Below are 16,251 nucleotides of genomic sequence, written 5' to 3'. Positions count from 1 at the left end.
GGAAAAGGACAGCCACCAACTGTGTGATGTGTGTGAAGTGACTACTACTGCTGTCTCCAAGCGGGAAAGTCGTTTTTCTTGTTTTCAGCTCTAACCATGTGGGCTGTGTGACCAGCTGGAAATATCAGGTGAAGAGAGGAAAGGAATCCAGAACTTCCTGCATTTAAATTGATGGGGATGGTGGGAGGGAGAATGTGCTGAAGACTTAAAATAGTGTATGTAAATATGCCCTATTGCCTGCTCAAAGGGAAGGGGGGGCAAATTGCATCGTTAACATTACCAGGCTGGTGTTTGAAAGTGTGGGAATGGACCACTGTTGTTACTAATTAATTTTCCAAAGCTTCAGGAGGTCTCATTTACATTGTATGCTGCTGCGGCCATTTGTTGGGATTATAATACTTCAACAGCAGCACTTCAAGTGAAAACTGGCGGCTGCATGAAGTGTTGTCCATAATTGACTAGCTCCATGTCTTCACACAGCACAGAGACAATGTTCCATTATGCTATCCATTGACAGTATCATTGAAAAGATTACTCTCCTTAAAGCATCTGTCAACCTTGATTGATTTACAAGGGACAAAGAACTGAAAAGGTTTGAAGTGCGGGTACAATTTTTGCCACCGTTTAGCATACATAATGGTTCTCCTTTGATGTCAAAAGCTCATCTTCTATTAATAATGCAGAGGGCTTTTGAATGCAGGCTACTTGTATGGAGTTCCACACTAATAACCTACTTGCTGTGAAATGGGATTCACTTTGGAGAAGCAGTCATTTGGGTTTTACATGTTCGGAATGAATCCCAACTCAAAGGGATTTATTTCAGTGCTCTGCATGATTGCAGCTGAGCCCGGCACGGGTTAGGGAAAGCAGGCAAATCCTAGCCTGCTCCTCCAGCCCAGAATCTGGCAGAAATCACGCAGCCAGATGCAAAGGAGCATGAACAACAAGCCTAAGATGATGCGATCAAATGCCTTGTGCCGTTTTGTCTGGCAACCTTCTATTAATATACTTTAGAGTGCATTTCATGCCTGGGCTGCTTCCTTCACCTGTCATTTCCAACAGGCCTTTTTTATTTAAATGACAGCATCCAAGGGAGATTGGTGATTAGAGTAGGGGATGGATAGAGGATTTGTACCCACATGGCTGTTGTAGGACCAAATGAGAATCACCCAATGTCTCTGTACTCTATCTGTTGGGCAAAGCACTTGACCTCGCAGCACTCTGGAAGGCTGACTGTGGTTTGCAGGCATAAGTTGTGAAAGGCACCAGAAATTCCTCATTTGTACATGGCTTCAGACACAGAGGCTTGCCTTTGGTTTAGCTATCAGCATGTGAAGAGGGAAGGGAAAGAAAGGCTAGGAAGTTTTGCTCCCAAATAAATACATGAGACATTCTTGGGCAGCTGCCTGGGCAAAAGGGACAAAATCTGTAAGGAAAACATTTTATATTTTTAATGTTTAAGAAGGATATTTTTAAACACCGTGGAGTAAATATAATCTGTATGAAAGCTCTAACAGTAAGAGCTGACAAGCTCTTTTGAAAGGCTGACTCATTGGGTTTTGGGAGCAGCTGTTGACACCATGTCTGAGTGCATTACACATCAGCCATGGCTAGGAGTAGTTGCAGTATTTGGAGGGCTGTTCTTCATTTGACCTTTCTTGTTCTGGAGAGCGGATTAGTCATAACGACCAGACACAAGCACTTGAGCATTTCAAGAACCTGCTACTCTTAGGGGTGGCTAATTTTGACCTCTGTGACAGTATGAGAGGAGACCATCTGTTCTCTCTGGTTCATTTAAAAGAAACAACTGCAGCCATTCTTGAACGGCTTTATCACTTCATAAAGATTGCTTTTCTTTGCAGTTGAAGGAAAAAGGCTTGGCCTGATCTTATTAGGTTTTTTTTTTCCTTTGGACTTCAAACTGGTGGCACTTGGGATACCTTTGAGTTCTCATTTAATGTTCTTGTGTTCAGTCTCCCAGTAGAGCACGTTTCTTAGAATTACTGCTTGTCCTTTGTGTGCCATGGTTAGCCAAAGATCCTGATTAAAACCTTGGGGTCTCATTCTGTTGAGCACTGGGTAACTACTGAGGAAGTTACCCCAAGAACTTCTAGCCATGCTGGGAAGGAGATAGAGTTAGTGGGAAGTTATTTGCTTGGAGAAGCTGGAGAATAAAACTTGATTCCCTCAAGTGCCAGTCTGGTTTCTCTCTATGTTTTTACCTATTGCCTTTGATCCAAACATTCTGGGTCTGTTGTTTTCATTTCCACACCACCCCCTTCATCCAAGCTTTCTTAGAGAAGATGTGTTCATTCCAGAAAACCTCCTCCCACAGCAGCCTTGCTGGGCTCTTATGATTTACCCTGGCTGGACATCTCCCTCTTAGTCTTGGGATCCCCATTGTTAATCCCAATGTGTTTTGGGCCATGTCTGAAGGAAGTGCTGGCACAAGTGCTTGAGAGAGTAATATCAACTGCTGAACACTGAATAACCAAATCCCAATAATCTGTTCCAAAATATCAAAGAGCCAGTTTGTGTTGCATATGACTGGGCAGGGAAGGGGAAGTAGTAAGAAAATTGCTCAGGCCTAGACTTTATCCTGAAGTAAATTCCATACTCGCTTGCACCATCATCTCCTAAGTGCCTCTCTCCTGTTTTGGCAAAAAAAAACTCTTGTCCCAGAAAGGCCAAAGCTGTTGCATTCAGGTAGGTTTTGTTAACATCATGCAAGCTTAACAGATCTACTCAGAAATCTCTTTAAACCTGAGCACAACAAACGATCCTACCTCCTTTTTTTTTGTCTTGTACCGAGGCATATCCAGGAAGACAAATACAGCTATTATGTGCTTTAGCACCCCTCTGGGATGTATTTCTGCTCGATGCTTCTTGGCCGTGTTGCTCCATAAGTTCATTTATTTATTTATTTATTTATTTTTCTGGAGGCTGGGTGAGGTGAGAGAGGAAAAGTGTTTCTGGTGGCACGGGAACAGATTGTAAAACCTGTGTTTCTAAGTGTTATAGGCTTTGGTCTCACAAGAATTCTGCCCTCTGGAGAGTCTCAGCAAAATGCAACAGCTCCATTAGGTCGTGCTGCACCAGTCCACCCCTCTTTGTATACAGAAGGTTGAATTTGTATGGCAAAGAGAAGGAAAAGCAGCAAGGGGAGGGGGGGAAGTATTTGAGCAAATGGGTTTTCTTTCATTACCTTCTGGCCTTGTTGTTTGTGCACATAGGAGTTGCCAGTCCCTTCTCTATCCCCACACAGCTGGAAATTTAGAATATCCACAGAAGAAACAAGTTTTCATAGCAATCTTATGGTGTATTTTCAAAGACCACCATTACTCTAAACTAATGTCAACATGCTGGGAGCAGGTGACAGCCTCCCAGAGCAGCAGAAATGAAAGGAACTCCTACAGATTTCCCATGCAAACTGCTTCTCCTGCAGAGCACTGTGAATCCCCTCAACTGGGACAAACTGTACTGTGAAGGAGGGGTAGGAAGCTGGTTAAGAACTGGACACCCATTCCCCTCCCAGGATATTTTTTGGGTATTACCTCTTTAACTCTGTGATATTTTAACATATGTAGAAAACACTTCTGGCTGAGAGAACTGTTTTGGAGCAGTGAGAGATCCTAGAAGGAGTTTGAGCAATGGGCTGTACTGGGTTGTCCTGGCAGCAATGTACAATATGCTGTCCCTCCTTAGGAAGGTTGTAACCTCCTGATTGAGGCCTACAAGTGAACAGAACATCTATTTGCCACAGAGCAAAACACTTTTTCAGACTATTGAAAGCGACTGTGTGCATGATGGGTGTATTTTCCTTTCTGCTATGCACTGTCCTAAGTTTCTGTCATTTGTATAAATTATGAAAGCACTCCCAGGAGACCACACACACACACTCATAAAACTATTGTAAAGAGAAGCATTGCAGGCTATTGCTAGAGGCTATTTTATTGTATATTTTGAGGAAATGTCTCGTTTTCTCCTGACAAATGGAGAAAGTGAGAACTCCAGAGACTCGAATTATTTTCTAAACAGTGTGATTATTCTGTAGAGCTTAGACTAGGAAATGCCACCAGAGGTATCTTTGGGGAAGGATGTGCTCTGAGAAGCAGAGGCTGACATTAGTAAAAAAACAGGGGGAAAAGCACATATTTTCTTAGAATAGAATCATAGAATCAGCTGGGTTGGAAAAAAACCTCTGAAATCATCAAATCCAACCCTTGATCCAACACCATTCTAGTTACCCACCCATGGCAGTCTCAGTGCCACATCCAGTCTCACCTTAAAAACCTCCAGGAACAGTGAATCCACCACCTCCCTGGGCAGCCCACTCTATAGAGAATTTCTTCCTAATATCCAACCTAAACCTCCCATGGCAAAGCTTAAGACTTGAAGCATTTTGAGATCCCCTACTTGTGTCTATTGCTGGTCACAGCTTGCGTTGTCTTTTTAAAGGCAGAAAAGTTGCAGACTATCTCTGGTTAATGGGTGACAGGGTGGGCATAGGTTAATGTTTGAGTAGGTGACATTGTCACACGTGGTTAAGTGCACTTCTGGTGACAGGGAGCTGCAGACTCACTGAGGGAGGAGCTGAGAAGACCTGAGGAAGGATGTTTTGGGAGACAGTACACTCTCTGTGTGTATGTTTGGGAGGACAAAGAAAGAGGAACTCTCAGGTTTGCTTACAGGATGGAGTGAAATCCTCCTCCTCCTCTTATTTTTTACTGAGTAGGCTGTGATGGGCTGCTCAGCTCTGTAGGGAAACCTTTGTCTGACTCTGTGAGGGTGCTGCTGCTGTTTAAGAAGCTCTGTCAGAAGAGCTGCTGTTTTGATTTGGATTCCACTTGCATTAGCTCTTGTGGCACATCTTCAGTGCTGCAGCACTGGGGGAGGTGGGAGCTGTTTCAAGCAGTTTCAGTGCATGTGGGGATGGACCCTGGTGAATGTGACTTGCAGGCCAAGCCCCTGCACTGGTGCTGCCAGTGTGACTGGTACAAGGTGCAGAGACAACCAGCAGGCTGTGGAGACCTTCTTCAGCCCTGGAGCTGTACAGCAGAGCACGGATATTAATGAGCAGTAAAATGAACAGCTACTGTAGTTCTTGCAGGTGAACAGCTGAAACCCTGAAGCATGAAGCCCAGTTACTTTTCTGACTACAGAGCTTCCAAAAAATAAAAAGAACTAATTTGGTAGTTTTGGTCTTGAGGCATAAACTGAGAGCTTATAAAGCTCCCCCCTTCCAACCTCTCTGCTAATGACCATGCAAATATGTGTTTTTTATCAGCAAACTTAAGCAGGCATGACTGAAAGACACTTGGGAGGGATGGGGAGGGGGAAAGTTCTGGTATTCCTGAACTGCACATTACAGGGATAATGAAGCCCCTCAGGGAGCAGATGTGTGTGTGGTGACAATGTACCTTTAAACTGTTATTTCTCTGAGGAGAATTGCTCTTTAAAGCCTGAGAATGTGGTGCTAGGCAGGTTGTGTTTCATGGTACTCCTACAGTGCTGCCTTTAAGAAAGAACCATTACTCTCTGCTTTTCTCTGAGCAGGAGGAAGAAGGCAAAAAGAGACAGCTAGTGGAATGGTGAAAATCTCCTAGGATTTGAGGCTATTTTGTCTTCAAATTTCAGTTTTAGGCATTCTCACATTCTTGGAATAGGTCAAACTGTTTCAGATCTCCTCTGCATGCCTTTTCTCAGATTTCTGCAAAACAAATTCTAGATCAGAGAATATTCCCCAGTCAAACCCAAACTTTGCTGCCCACCTCAGTGTTTCCTACCAGGCACAGAAGTTATGAAACAAAATGCTGTCAACTGCAGAGCCATCTGTGAGAGTGAGTGAGCCCTTTTCACAGGAATATTAGCCCAATCTGGCTGTTCCTAAGGGAACTGGAAAAACTTCAAGTAGTGGGATTCCTCTTTGAAATGACCCTCAACTTTCAAAACTTCCTCTTCTCAACTTTCAGTAGTCACAGTTGATTTTGGGATGAAATAAATTTTCCTCCTGTGCACCAGAAACATGGCAAAGCTGCAAGAGGAGATGAATTGTGGAGTAATTCTGACTTTGTTCCCATTTCATCACACCTCTGCTTCCAGAATCCTAATCTTTGCCTGCTACCTCCTTCAGATCAGCTGTCTGCTTTGGGAATTTTTTTTTTATTTTATTTTCTATCTTTTTTGTTGTTGTTGTTGTTTTTAGATAATTCCATCTACAGTTTAGATGCTGAGTAGCTTGTTTGTCAAATAAATTGGAAGAAGGCCACCTGATAGCAGCCTCCCAAATGCCATGATTTCCAAGTCTCCAGGCCCAGTTGGCATGGATCTGATAGTCTATCACCAAAAAAAAACCCAAAACACCAACACATATGTTTTCCAGTCTATTTAAAAGAGTTAATGGAGCTGGTGAGAGGTGGGTGTGATGAGAGAGTTAAGTTGGCTTTTGAAGTGAGAAGTTTCCTCAGTGCTTCCAGAGAAGTAGGGAGATAAGTTTTGCTTGTAAGATAGCTCAGGGGGCTACCAGCTGCAAGAATAGCAGGGTGAAAGCAGTGAATGCTGGACAGGTCCTGGCAGGAAATGGTTCTATCCACAGGAGGAAAGTGAGATGTCAGCTGCACCCCTCTTGCAGCTCCCTGAGGTGGGGCAAACGGAAGAGTCACCGTTTGTAATATTGCTACTTGCAGTCTTCTCTGGCAAAGATTCCAAAGCCAGTGCCTTTCTGTGCTCTCTTTCTAACTTTTGCAGGCTTCAATAAAGCATTCTGGAAAATGAGAGTGAGTGAGTTATAGCTGATACTGTAAAAGTCTCCACCGAGATGGATTTGACATTGTCTGGGCTCCAGTCCATTTCCCAGTGGCACATCTATTCTTCCTTGATGACAAGTGTGTCATTCCTTTTTTCTAGAGCACTAACTACTAACTTTTTATTATCACTGTTTTTTGCTACACTGGGGCAGTGAGTTGAGGGTTCATAGAGGTCAGACCTGCTTTGGACAAAAGGCTTGCTCTTCATCTACGAGAGCAGCCTCAGTGGATAGCTCTGGTGAGGTTGTAATTGAGTCCTGATTACACTGGGTCATTGCTGATATTGATAAATGGAGAACGTGAAACAATTTGTATGCCTAATCTCAGTTTACACCAGTAACTAAGGTGTTTATTGCTCAACTATAGAATGAGCAAAATGTGGGACATTTTTCTGGTTTTGGAGTGTTTTTTTTAGGAGTACTTAGGCTAAGTTGTGAAGTACAGTTATGGAAATGGCATAGGGTGACTCAGTATATTTTTATGTGTTGTAATATGAAACCATTCTCTAATCATGAATCCTCTTGGTGTCTTTTGTCTCTGCTCTTCTCCTGGAAAGATTTCTAACATGATTCTCTGATTTTTGAGCATGTATTTAAACATGCTATGTCCTATTGTAAAGCACTTCCTGGACCTACATCATCTATATATGACAGCAACTGGGAAGATCTCTTAAGTCTTAGTTTCATGCAAATACTCTGTTTATGAGGAGAAATGATCTTCTGGAAAACATTCATGTGCACACTAGATCTCAAATTTTTGAAGATATCTGCAGTTTGCTACTTCCTTCCATGGGCATATCCACAGTCAGTTGTGTGACATTAGATGTGAACAGCTGGTAAAATCTGTTGGGTTTCAGGAACTCCCCGGACCTTGATACACCAGAAATTCATCTTCTACAATCTATCAAAGCCTGTTATCAGATTTCTGTCTGGTTGGTGATTTTCTGAGTCGTTTTTATCTTGTTGTTTTGTTTCTTGCTGCATTGGAGAAACACCTTAGAGTGGATCATAAATGATGTGCAGTCCATACCCTGGTTCCCATGACAGAAGCCTGGCAAGGTCTGACTTGCACTGTGGTCATATGTTGTTCCTCTTTTCCTTAATGTGTTGAGCAGTTTCAGAAGATGACAAAGATGAATTCCCCAACAAGTTCTGTAGGAGAGAGTCCCTTTGTCCTGCCATCGGTAAAAGGTAGAACAGAAGCTCCCATCCATCACCAGCTGGACACAGCCTGTTTGACATTTCAGCCTTTTTTGGCATCTCTTCTTCCACTGAAAGGTGGATCCAGATTTACAGGGTTTTGCCTCCAATTTTTCCTTTCATGCAAACCGAGGTTTTCTGATGCTGAAGTGACACAAGTCCTCTTTGAAGTTGTCCCCTTCCACACACACTGGGGAGGAAATCCCACCAGTTGAAGCTCCCACCACGCTGAATCACTCAGACTCCAAGTTCACCAGGACTACAAGGGGTGAACTTGGGCGAAATTCAGTCTCAGACGTGTGGGAAACTTGCTGTTCTCCCTCTTTGCTTTTTGGAAGCGCTCTTGTGACCGATTGATACAGGCATGCAGAGGCAATCAGCAACCCAACTGCCCTTAGGCTGTGAACATGGACTGCTCAGGGCACTCATTCCAGTGATTTTTAGCAGAAAGATGGAGCAGTGCTGAGAAACCAAGAGTATCCTCAGCTGTATGGGAGCTGCCTAAGCTGTTGAACTCGTAAGCTGGCTACCAGGGGGCTGAATTCACTGAGGAGAGACATTGAGTGGTAGTGTCCTTAGCAGCCAAGAGACAAAACTGCCCTGGAGACAGAAGTTTTGGCACACTGAGAGGTCTGAGCAAGAACCAAGAGGTTTTTTCTGCTTTGAAACCACTCCAGAAAGAACTTACATGCCTTGTGTTGTGTTGTGTTTTTTTTTTATTTCCCTTCAAGCATCTTAGTCTGCTGCAATGTCTGAATACGGTCCAATTGGTTCACAAATGTCTTTTTACTGCCTGGCTGCTCATTCCCTGTCATTCCCAGTGGGAAAACTGGCCACTCAGAAGGTATTCAGCTCAGAATGGGGGAGGAGGAATGAAATCTGGTAGGAAGGCCTGGGGAAGCTGCCACTAATGCCTGAGATGTAGAGACAGGGTCAGCACACCTTCTGGTTCCCAAGGGTGTTTGAAATCCAAGGGTGTTTTTCTTGTGGGTTTCTTACTACCAGAAAGTAAGGGAATCCTTCACCCTTCTTCTCTGCTCCTTTAAAACTAGATTGCTTGGCAGCTCCTAATCCTGTAGATAGCTATTTGTTCACTGAATTTTTCTCACACCAGCCGGGAAGCAAAGTCCTTCTGTGAGCTTTAATGTATCTGTGTGTTTTAATAATGCATTATTGTTGATTTTGTACAAATATCACTATTTAAAAACTTCAAAGTCTTTGGTTTTCCCCCACCCTCCAGACTTTACTTCTTGCTGCTACTGTTGTTGACACTACCATGTGTTTCAGCCTTGGAGAAATAAATATTTGTTTAGCTGTTCTCCTGCTGTGCCTGCTCAGAGCATTTGTTTAATGATGAGTTCAGTTCAGCTTTGCAAGGGGTTTATGGAATTAGATCATCCCAGAAAAGCAAGAGGCTCATTTGCAGACAAGTTTACCCGTGTTCTTGCCCCCTCTTGCCACTCCACCCCTCTTTTCCCCAGGTTTGAGTCTAATTAAATAAATATGCTTGCAAAACTCCAAGTCAGTTGTGGTGAAGAGTCAAAGTTCTGCCTGTTTATTTCTCCACTCCATTTATCCTGCCCTAAAATAGCGAGTAGAAAGTTGGACTCTAGCAATAAGAACCTGCTGCCCTTTCTTGTTGTTACCTAAATTTTCTTTAATCTGTAATTTTCTTCTTATCATCTAAAATATCAAATCACCTTTTGGCTTATAATATTTGCTTTAGAGCCAAGCCTCTGTTTCAAAACATGTATGTGTTATGTTTTCTCTACCCCAACCTTTTTGAGTCAAATGAGAGATTATACTTTTCACTCAAGACATCAAAGTGGTTTATGCCATCAGATTTTTTTTTTAAATGTGGACAATGTTAACCTCCAAAATCTACATTTGTGCACCTAAATGAAGATTCAGCTTCCTTTTATTCCTGGAAATGCAGCACTACTTGGCAAAAAAATTAACATGGGATTTTATTAATGCCATTGCCATTTCAAGTAATTTTGCACAGCTGAACAAAAAAAACCAAAAAAAACCAACCAAACAAACAAACAAAAAAACCCTGGAATTATAAAAATTCAATTCAAACTCTGGAAAGATCCAAATTTTCTTTTTCTGCCCATTTACAAAACCTTCTTCAAATTATTTAAGCTACTTATGCTTCACTTTTGATTTACAGCAAGTATAATTTTGCCAATAACTACATTCAACTTCTGCCAGAAAGCAAAAATCACTTCAGTGAAGTAACACATCAGACTCTCTCTTTATCTGTTTCCAGCTGATGAGGTTTCAACCTATAGCAGAGATTGTTTTTTATTATGTTTCAGTGTATGACCTGGCACTTGTGCAGCAGAGTTTCATCTGACTACAATCACTCTGACCCTCCAAGTCATCCCACTGCTTTTTTATTTGTATGATATTCAGAACCTCCTCCATAATGATGATTCATTCCACAGTGTGTCATCAGCAAATTTTGTTGGCATGGTTGTCTTTAACCGTGCCAAGAACTGTGATGAAAATATTATGTAAGATTTATCCCAAGAATCATCTATGAGGAATTCTACTCATAACCTTCTAGCCTGATTAAAATGATAGAAAATAGGAAAAGGAGTTTAAGTGGAAACTGCATCCCAAAGACATGAACTGGACTCAGCAGATACTTCTACATTTTTTTTTAAACACAGTTGATGAGATTCCATAATCTTTTTCATAGATAGTCCATATTAGTAACTGAGTCTCCTACTCACTGAAGTACTTCTGTCCCTAAAGTCTTCACTGAGTCACTTCTCCCACATTTTCTTTGTTTTTCCTGTGCCAGACACAGACAGAGAATTAGCTCGTTCCCTTTGTGAGTGACGCTTCTGCACACACACCCCAATATCCTGTCCTGACACATCAGTTGTCTCTTTACTTTGAGCTGACTCTGTCCAGCTGATTCTGTCATGCATTAAAAGTTCCACCACCAGCATTTCTTTGAACACAAAGCACTATCCTCTGAAGGTAATGTTCACTTGACTTAGGAAGCAACCCCCAGAGCGTGATCATCTTCCTTTATGTTTCTGAAATTTAACTGGAGTCAAAGCTTCCCTCAGTTTCAGGGTCTCAGCAGACTTTTGAAGGCTTCTTTTGCAGGAAGCCAGAGAACATTCCCTCTTGTAGACCTCTTCAAGTATTTTATTCCATATATCAGATTAACAGTTAAGTTCCCCAGCATTCCTTATGAGTGCTTTACCTCCCTGTCCCATAGGTATCCAGAATATCCTGAAGGCTTCTGTCATGTAATTTGGTGGAAATTGTATTATATGTACATAGCAGAATGCATTCTGTGTACCAATTACCACAAAGCTAAGTATTATGCTACCACAAAGACAAGTTGCATTTGGAAACAACTATATGTAATGCTAATAAGAAACCCAGATCCATACTATTCTAATTAACCTGGAAAACCTTCCTTTTTCCAAATGAGATAGACTTCAAGACATTCAGAATGTTAATAAACCCACAGGTATTTCTACTCTTTATATCTCCTGGCATACACTATTCATCAAGAATTATTGCTTATTTCAGTCTGAGTCTGATTTTTCTCAGTCTAGAGAAATCTAACATTTTGAACCATGGCATTTAATTTTTTAAATGAAAAGGAAATCTTATTTTCCCTGGTTTTGGCAAGAGGTGGAATTCCTAAATATTGACAATGTGTTAGCAAGAAAAGATACCAGCCTTAAGGCTCTATAGGAGGACAACTGCATAGCTCAAAGAATTCACCATGAGCACAATGACTGAACAGTCAGTTATGTTAAGGGTCCTTTATGTTCACTGGCAACATAAAACTCTTGCAGCCGGAGATATTATGACCTTTTATACAACAGATCCAAGTTGGATCATTTTTTTTTGTGGTTGTCACTAGTTTGTGCTGAGCCCAGACTGGCTCAGTCTAATGGTTCTGAGGTCTGTGAATAGAGTCTGAAAATCAAAATGAAATCAGAATCCATTTTTATGTCTAGCTGGTAGGAACAAGCCCTGAGACTTCAAACAACCTGAAGATGAGCTGCCCTTTAGTCTCCAGATGTCATCCCTTCAAAGGAGAGCTAAAACTCATTTATGGAAATACTTGGAGTCCTCCCCTCCACCCCTCACATGAATAGTCATAAAGCTGTAGGGTTCTTAAAGCCAGATCTTCAGTAATAGCACAAAATACTGCCTTTTATACTGTGCTGCTTATGCTGTAGAATAGTGCAGTATATTTTTCCACCCAGAGAGCAACACCCAGTTAACATTTAAGTTAGTGAAGTGGAAATTTCTGTGACCTAATTTAAGAACCAGTCAAATGTCTTAGGTGAGAAAGTTTCACCAAAATGTAAATGCCACTGTATTTCTGCTTTGATTAAGAGAGTCCAGGTTAAGGGGTGGGGGGAAATGGTTATGATACAGGGGAATGCAGTAGAGAAAAAGGAATCCAATATCCAAGTAAGAGTACAGCTTAACTTCTGAGCATGGGGGATCTGGAAGGTTCACTTTCAACTCATGCATATGACAGGTTTGCTTTATGTTATCCAAAAACGGGAGGAGAAAACCTGATATAACTAGGGAACTGAGATTAATTTTGTGAAAGTCTGTGAGGTATTATTTACAGCCTGTGGGCCAGAACTGTGATTCCTCTCCAGACCACAATCAGAAAATAGTTCAGTCTCCTATAGTGTAAATGAGATTGGGCAACGTGATTGAAGCTGCTTTCTCTTTTAACAGGCTCCTTCTGTTGTTCCACTCCTGAACTCTCATGTTCTTCCTGTGTTCTTCCTCCTGCAGTCCAGCACATCATTCAACAGAGATGCTGTGAAAGCAGGGACAGGCCGGCGTTTCCTTGGCGGGCTCTTAAACGATACATCCTACTGCTACACTCTGGAAGTCTCATTCTACAGCTACATCTTGGGTGGACCTGCTTCTGCTGTCCCCTACACAGAAGAAGCCTGTATCCTTTTGAAATCCATCCTCCCCTTGCAGCACATTTGAACTGGGCACTTAAGGTAAGTACTCCTATCTCACTAAGAGTTTGCTGAGATGGGAACACACAAGTGGAAATGTGAGTCTGCTCCTGATGCTTTAATTTCCCTCATATTGATTCTCCATACTGTGGAAATTCAAGAAGAGAAAGACATTAGATCAAATAAGCCATTTCCCTCTTGTAGGAGATTGTCTTACACACTTATTATAGGAACTAGTCCTGGAGAGCCTGTGATCCATTCCCTTCCACAGTCTTCCATTTCTTTCTTCATTTCACTCCTTATTCTCTCATTATCCCTGTGTTTGTATTATTGTTTTAATAGCAAGTTGAAAGTGCATCCTTGGTACTGAGTTAAAACATCTTCTCTGCCTTTGAACTGCAGCCAAGAGGCTCTAAAGGATCCATTAGGTTCTGCAGCTGCCTGGGGGACTGATCTTTAATGCCAGTTGACAGAGAAGTGGAAAGCAAATTCTGAAAACAAAACCGACAAAGTTGTTGGCATTTTTGAGTGCTCAAATAGAAGCACTGTCTCATTCCTCAAAAACCGCATATCCATCTGGCTATCTCAGTGTATCAGCCATTTGTAGAATTGTTCTGACTGGTCTTATGATCTGCTTTTATGTTTTCCTTTTTCTTTTTGTCACCATGCTCAATCAAATAGCCAGTGCCCACACTTCGAGCTTGGATGTTTTATTTCGTTTTGTCATTCTATCTTGGCAGCTTTTGAAATTTCCACAGGATTAGAAACACTGCAGAGGGAGAAAGATTAGTTGTGATTGCCTATTTACCTCTCCACTGCATTTTGAAAGTTGGGGAAGCTTTAGGGTAGCAAGAGGGAAATTTTCATAGGAGGCATAATTCTTCACTATCCATGTATATGGGGACACTGTGAGGCAATAAGAGTGAGAAACAGGGAGTAGGGAAAGTAATTGTTATTTATTTGGGGTTTCTAGTTTGACTTCTCCACTGAAAGAGAAATTTGGGGGAAGGAGGGTGATAAATATATTAAAGTGACTTATCAGGCTTGAGCATTTAGAATACAAGCTCTTTTTTGCCCTGTAAGGTTAACTGTTTCCAAGGAACAGCTTTGTGCCATAAACACACATGTAGTATATATCTTGCCACTGAGGAAAACATTTTCATTGCTGTAAGGTTTAGCTATTTATTTTCTTAAGTTGGTATTTTGGTGTTTCAAGAACCCATGCCTTGGTTTCACCTTTAATTTTTTTTCCTCACTTAGTGCTCACTGTACTGACAGCTGCTTATTTATCTTCCTTATTTATCAAGAACAATTTTTACAGTGAGGAAAGAGCCCCTATACAAATGAGGTTATGATTCCCTTGTGTATGTTTTTTCTCCATGATTTGTAGATCGTGCTGGCTTAGTTTCCTTTTCCATGAAGACTCTTGGTTTGTGCTTCACATGACAGAAGTTTCACGTGTGGGGTCTAGCATCTCTGTTTGCTTGGCCTGCCTTGCCTTCTGCAGGCAGAGCTGCTCCATTCTCAGCTCAGTCATTGTGCCCATGAGTAGCTGGAGCACAGAAAACAGGCCCCAAATCAGAGATCTTTTTTGGAGGTGACGTATGGAAAGCTCAAGCAGCAGCTTGATTTCTGCAGTTATGGTTTCACCTGGCTGGCTGGAACAGGAGAAGTTGTTTTGGACTGGTCTGGAAGACAGCAGGCAGGGGAAGCTCTTTGCCCATGGATTATGCTCCACTGGCATTCTGCCCTGGTAGGTTTTATTATTTCCTTTTCAAGGGAGGAATTCTATCAGAGTGCTGCCTATGACAGCTCTTCCCCACATGTGCAGTTTCCTAGTTAGAGAAAGAAATGGAGCTGCTTGAAATAGTCTCTAGGCTGGTCTGATCCAACACAGAAGTAGCCACTGGATTTATGTACATCCTATCCTGGCAGGGGAGGAAGTTTCACATCACTGAAGTGCCTATGACCAAAAGTAAAACAATTGCAGAGCATTCCAATTTAGTCTGAACAGCCCTTCCAAGCTATTTGCAAGTCAGTGATTAATTAATGCTCAAATTTTTTAATGGACCTGAACCAAAGACACAGGCAGTCAGTGTATATTGGCCTCCAAGGACAAGGCTGCTTCTATTAACTATCCAGCTACATGCAGGCAGCAATTCAAGCAAATAAATGAAGAAAATACAATGAGCCCAAGAACTGTGAACTGATAGGGCAAATATTATGGAAATCTACCTTCAAAGATATATTTCTTAGGACTTTTTTCATCCCACTGTGATGCCATTGGGTTCTGTGGGTTGGTGTGTTTGTTTGTTTGTTTTCTTTGGTACAGAAACAGGATCAGGGAGGCTAGGATTGTTCAAAGCTTCTAATGTTGGATTAGGAAGTGAAGACTGAGATTCAGCCTCAAATTCAGGGGACCCCTGGCCTTGAAAAGAGACTACAAAGCAGATGACACTCCCCATTCAGAACTAGCCATACTGGCTCCTTTTAGAGAACAAAGCAAATTAGGATCTTCAGGTTCTATAGGAATATTAATTTAGCCTAATGTTATTCCTGTTGACAGGTGAGAAAACTGAATAAACTCTGAATAGCCTTGTATTTGCACTGGTGGCATGTAATTATACCTGTCAGCTTCTTTTCTTTACAGCGTTTGCAGCAAATAAGATCACTACTCCCTTTCTTGTCATCATATAAAAGGATTAGGTTTGTTGGTGGGTTTTATATATCTCTTCGTGTTTTCCAGGTTTTACATGCTAACTCTATGATCCATAAAAACCTCTGTATGAGAATGTAATAGATGTATTTCTACACTGGGTAAGATTATGCATTTTGTTCAGACTTGGGTGACGGAAACACACTTTGTAATTTTTGAGATAGGTGGATACCTTACATGCATGAAAATGGGAGACAGACTTTCAGTCTGATAAGTGTTTGAATTCTGACATTGTTAGTGTGGACAGTAATTTTTTTTTTAATAAGAAAAGTAAGAAAATTTTTAAAAAGGATGGGAAGGCATTGTTAGAAGCGAAAAACAGTTTTAAATTCCTCCAGTTAGTATGACTGAATGTATTTTAAAAGAATTTGTTCAGAATTTAGAGGATCACACCTGGCATGGTCTATAAAAACATATTTGGCACTGAGGCTGCATTACTTAAATGAAATCCAAGAGGGAAGGATCTTCCCTCCTGTTCTGACTGGTCTTATGATGTTCTTTAAGGGAATGTATGTCTGGGGCATATATGATGGGATAGAAGTGTTGAATTTCTG

General features: G+C 41.5%; 1 protein-coding gene across 1 annotated transcript in view; it reads left to right on the top strand.

The window, feature by feature from the left end:
- LOC126635772 (BEN domain-containing protein 5) overlaps positions 1 to 16,251 on the top strand; it is an 892,379-nt gene that overhangs the window by 792,866 nt on the left and 83,262 nt on the right. The window contains exon 11 of the mRNA XM_050307295.1: positions 12,806 to 12,968. Coding sequence (XP_050163252.1) covers positions 12,806 to 12,968 — 163 coding nt within the window. The remainder of the gene's footprint in view (positions 1 to 12,805; positions 12,969 to 16,251) is intronic.

Source organism: Myiozetetes cayanensis, unplaced genomic scaffold (assembly GCF_022539395.1).
Source record: "Myiozetetes cayanensis isolate MyiCay16 unplaced genomic scaffold, myiCay2020 scf12, whole genome shotgun sequence".
NCBI classification, from domain to species: domain Eukaryota; kingdom Metazoa; phylum Chordata; class Aves; order Passeriformes; family Tyrannidae; genus Myiozetetes; species Myiozetetes cayanensis.
This window is presented reverse-complemented; position numbering and strand designations above follow the sequence as displayed.